Source organism: Penaeus monodon, chromosome 33 (genome assembly GCF_015228065.2).
Source record: "Penaeus monodon isolate SGIC_2016 chromosome 33, NSTDA_Pmon_1, whole genome shotgun sequence".
In the NCBI taxonomy this organism is placed as follows: Eukaryota; Metazoa; Arthropoda; class Malacostraca; order Decapoda; family Penaeidae; genus Penaeus; species Penaeus monodon.
The window spans coordinates 30,181,526-30,182,558 of record NC_051418.1 but is presented as its reverse complement, the minus strand read 5'-3'; the positions used below and the strand labels follow the sequence as shown (position 1 = coordinate 30,182,558).

At 40.2% G+C, this 1,033-nt stretch overlaps 1 protein-coding gene across 1 annotated transcript in view; it reads right to left on the bottom strand.

The window, feature by feature from the left end:
- Positions 1-73: 73 nt before the first annotated feature.
- Positions 74-1,033, bottom strand: part of LOC119594328 (medium-chain acyl-CoA ligase ACSF2, mitochondrial-like) — a gene marked incomplete at its 5' end in the record, with an annotated part of 5,720 nt that continues 4,760 nt past the window's right edge. Inside the window, 2 exon segments of the mRNA XM_037943386.1 lie at positions 74-89; positions 811-884. Of these exon segments, the coding sequence (XP_037799314.1) occupies positions 74-89; positions 811-884 (90 nt within the window).

Here is a 1,033-nt window from a genome sequence, read left to right as displayed (position 1 = left end):
GGGTCTAAGGGAAAACCCTGGGAAAGGGCACGGGACTGTTCGGTCACCCCTACCTCACCGCAAGGGACGAGGATCAGCTGTTACTGGATCTTTGGGTTTAATTTTTATAAAAGGGCTTTTTCATCTTTAAAAGCCATGTTTGGGTTTAAATTTTATTTGATATTTTTAATTATCGTATCCCCGAAGGGATTTTTGGGTTAATACCCTTTTGATTTTGCCATTTTAATGTTATAAACCCTACTTGCCCCAAAATTCAACGAAAAAAAGGTAAATAGCGGAACAATGCTCCTAAAAGTCCTTATCTTGAGGTCGGTCATGACAGCCATTTACCAATTCTTTCGGGGCAAGGACACCCCCATGATTCCCCCTCGAATGGCGCTCAGATCCGTCGGGGTTTTTGCGGTTGAGAGTTTAGAATGTCGACAAACATCGTGGGCCCTTTCCCTAGCAGGAAAGGGGATTTTTATTTGGGAAAAAGGGTTTGTTATAATTATAATTGTTTAAACAAAACAAAGGGAAAAAAAAGAAAGCGAAAGTTTCGAATTTGACACGCACGAAAAATTATTTTAAATTTTGTTTTTTATTTCAAATGTGTTTCGTTAGTGATGAAGAGTTTGCGCGGACAGAGTTTGGATAACAAAAAGAAGATTCTTTTTTAATAATTTCCTCCATTTTGTTTCCTTTTTTCGGGGGGGGGGGCATCTGGAACAGGAATTAAGAACGAAACCCGCACTAACTTTTCCTTTTCGAGCGTCCTGACAATGGCATCGGGGTCAAAGCCGGCACTGGGGAAAGACCGAATCCCCCAACAGCATGGCCCCAGAGGGGGCCACCGACCCCAGCCAAAAAATGGGATATAGGCACCGAAAACATATGCGATGAGGCTGGAATCATTAAATCACCTGATTAATTCTTCGCTTAACCATAGCTGCCGTGATTATCAATAATGGGCACAAAAGTAAAGTCGTTGTTTTTTTAAACCCAAATTTCCCCATTTCCATTATTTTTATATATTAAAATTTTATATAAAATT